General features: G+C 47.7%; 1 protein-coding gene across 3 annotated transcripts in view; it reads right to left on the bottom strand.

The window, feature by feature from the left end:
* LOC109287316 (aquaporin-8-like) overlaps window positions 1–3449 on the bottom strand; it is a 91818-nt gene that overhangs the window by 14207 nt on the left and 74162 nt on the right. For all 3 annotated transcript variants that reach the window (XM_019502287.1, XM_019502300.1, XM_019502293.1), the window contains one exon: window positions 661–795. In XM_019502287.1, coding sequence (XP_019357832.1) covers window positions 661–795 — 135 coding nt within the window. The remainder of the gene's footprint in view (window positions 1–660; window positions 796–3449) is intronic.

Here is a 3449-nt window from a genome sequence, read left to right as displayed (position 1 = left end):
TCTTGGGGCTCCCCAGCTGGTGCTGAAGAGTGGGGTGGGTAAACTGGAGCCCTCCCCCACTTGGGGGGGGCTGCAATACACCCATCCTACCCTCCAGGGGGGCTGAAACCCCCCCCAGACTGAACTCCCTCTGCTCCCTTCCCCCCCCCCCATTCTGAAAACGGAGACGGAGTAGGTGGGAGCTCTGCCAGAGACAAGTTACAAAAGACTACATTTTTAAATCTCTTTATCTGATACCACCTGCAGTGAGGGGTCAGACTTTCACTCATTTGGCCATTTTTAAGCTGTTTGTAGCTGTGCACTGTTGTTTGGTCATGAGTATTATCTGCTTGCTGTGGCTAGATCAGCTGAAAATTGTCACTTGTGTCTGCACTCTCTTTTCCCATCATTTTGCTAGCTCTAGTGGCTAGCATGAGTATAAAGGAAGTTGCAGTTTATTTAGTAAAGTAGCCACATCTTATTGTCACTACATATGGAAGCAGATCTGAAGGAGAAGAAGACACTCTTTGCAGTTACCTTTTAAAGTAGCCCTATAACTTCAGGAAGGTGGGAAACAGGGATAGGCTACAGAGAAACTTTTCATGTACATAAGCTCTATTTGCGCAGCTCACTAAGCATGGCCTTACTCAAAGGGCTAAGCACGATGGATCCTTTACACACCTGTACAGCACAGAGGCCAGGACAGCACCTGTGAGTGGTCCAATCCAGTATACCCAGTGGTTGTCCCAGTGAGTAGATATTAAAGCAGGACCAAAGGCCCGAGCTGGATTAAGGCAAGATCCAGAGATGGAGCCACTGAAAGTAGAAAGCAGGGACATGAGTAAGGTCCACAGGATAAAAAAAAACATTTATGTTTAAACTAGGCTTGGAGGACCCATTCCTCTCTGTTTAAATCCTTGTCTTGCAGATAGTTGAATGAAATCAATATTGCTGCCCCCTAGTGCTCAAATTTGAAGTCAGGTCTGTGGTTTTGGTAATATCTTTTACCGGGCCAATTTAAAGCTTGTCTAACATCTCTTCCAACAATTTAGTTGATCCCATAAAAGATGTTGCCAAAAAACAAAACCCTTACTTGCATACTCACTGGACCATCACAGCTACAACAATATTTCAAACCTTCTTAAAAAATTATGATGTTTTTGTTTCCTGGAATTCAGCTTTTCAAAGTCACATTTTTCAAGCTCTGTTTCAAAAGCAAAATGTAAGCGTCTCTCTTCCTTCTTCTTTTTTTTTTTTAAGCAAGCGTGTAAATAAATGAAAACTGGAAGTTTCTGTTATCATGTGGCTCAAAAAAAGTAGCCCAATATTATGAAACAAAATAAGCTTGTGAGTGGTGGTACTACTGTGAAATCACCCAGCATATAGGGCGCCTATGCATGAGCAGAGAGGCTGCTCCGGTGTGCTGGAATGCCAGCGCGTCAGAGCAGATTCAGTCGAGTCTGCTGGAGGATGGCAACTGCCGCACTCCAGCAGCTTCCTGCATCTCGTGTACCAGTGTCCCTACAGTTAAAAATGGCAGTGGGGATGCTTGAACTAAAACTCATTGAACAAGCTTTAGTTCAAGGGCCCCCACTTCCATTTTTAAGTGTGGGGATGCTGATACAGGGAGCATGTGGTGCTTTAATTGAAGTGGCACCCCCAGAGCATGTGTATAAGTGCCCATTGTAGTGGGTGCGCTGGCTGCGGCTTGGCTTGCATGCAGCTTGCTGGCTTGAGCAGGATGCTCAATCAGAAGAGGGTGCACCCCCTTCTCTTGAATGGTGCATTTACAATCCCAGCAGAGCTCCCAGGAGGAGGGGTGCCCGGGAGGTTTTTGCCATCCCTTGCTCTGTTTGGACCTTTTGCAATCCAGGGCAGAGCCCTGGATGGTTATAAAAGAACAGCATGTTTGGCTGGGAGACCAGATTATTAGCTAATAAAAACCTACTCTATGAGATCTTCCTGAGAAAACCTAGGATTGCAGACTAGCCTAGAGACTGACATGACACCTCGTTTGAGTGACAGAAGTCAAGTCATTTGTCATTCATGTGTTACCTTCTTCAGTAACAAGAGGTTATCCAGTTTGGAACATATCAAGACACTGATTAACAGCCAGGAAAAACATACTAAATCAGGAGAAGACATCTATCACATATGGAGAATGTCTCTTCCTGCATATAAACATGAGTTAGTCGCAAAAGAAATATTTACCATACCAATTAATCAAGGATAGACATTTCATATGGTTACACACCAGACAACTAAGAGTCTGCCTGAAATCATCCTGAATATAGCAGGATAAGCTGGAAGAGATGCTTCATTATTCCTTTTCAGATGCCCTAGCCATGAACTTGCATCCTCTTGCATTATGCAGTTAGTGTCAGTATTCTGTATTTTAACTTTTGTGAGTAGGCCCGAGCTTAGCATGAGTTTCAGAGTCATCAAGACCAGTGAGGGACAAGAAGAAGAGCAGAGCTGAGAAAAGCTCGGGAGACCTGCCCCAGCAGGCAATAGCCCTAGGCTCCTGAAAATGCTGCTGAAGAAGCCACTGCTGGAGCCTCGGACCTGGAAGCAGGGAGAGCCTGCTTGGGCCTCACATGGTGTACACCCCAGTGCACAAAGTCTTGGCCCTGGGAGCGGTGAGAGACCACTCAGGCCTCGTCAAGGGACACCTGCCCTAAGGCACTCTTGAAGCATCGCTTGTCCCTTTTCTCCCACAAGGACACTGGGCCTGGGCCTGGGCCTGGGCCTGGGCCTGGGCCTGGACCCAGAAAAGGTGGGCTGAGCCCCATCCCTCACCTCACCAGAAGGCAGGGCGTTGGAGGTGCCCAGGGTCGGACCCCAGCCTATGAAGAAGGAACCCCCTGCGCACACCAGAGCAGCAACCAGGTCCACAGGGAGGGGAAACAAGCCAACTGCATCCCTGCTCAGGACAACCGTGAGTTGAAGGAATAGGGGCTTCGCAGGGGAGAGGCCAGAGAAAAGGGACCTCCCAACCATGCTCCTTTCGGAGAACTGGGTGGGAGCTGCACCTAATATTTTGTAAACTGGTTGTACTGTGTGAGTTATGTAATATTTTAGCTGGTAAATAATTTTAAGGTTGTTATTTTCATTGGAGTCTATTTTTCTTGTTGTTTAATTTGTTGAGAATTATATTGGGAATCTGGTACTTACCTACTGGAGGCCTGCATGGGATTGCCCTGTGGGCCTAGTGGCTTACCTTAAGGATCTCGGGGTCCTGGATAAGGGGGCCACTCTCAAAGCATACACCGCACAACCCCATTCCGGACTACAGTTATAAGTACGTGTAGGTATAAGAGTGTATAGCGGGAGGGCTATGGGGCTGTGCCAGACTTCTCCCAGGGGGCACAGGCCCCCAGAACTGCACGTGGGATGACAGCATGATGCTACTGCTGGCTGGGGTCGGCACCAGCACTGGGTTCTTCCCAGCACAACACGTGCCGAGGGCT

The sequence above is a fragment of the Gavialis gangeticus genome, unplaced genomic scaffold (assembly GCF_001723915.1).
Source record: "Gavialis gangeticus isolate Ggan-Ray unplaced genomic scaffold, GavGan_comp1, whole genome shotgun sequence".
Lineage (NCBI taxonomy): Eukaryota > Metazoa > Chordata > Crocodylia > Gavialidae > Gavialis > Gavialis gangeticus.
Note: the sequence above shows the minus strand (reverse complement) of the source record. Positions and strands in the feature narration are given on the sequence as shown.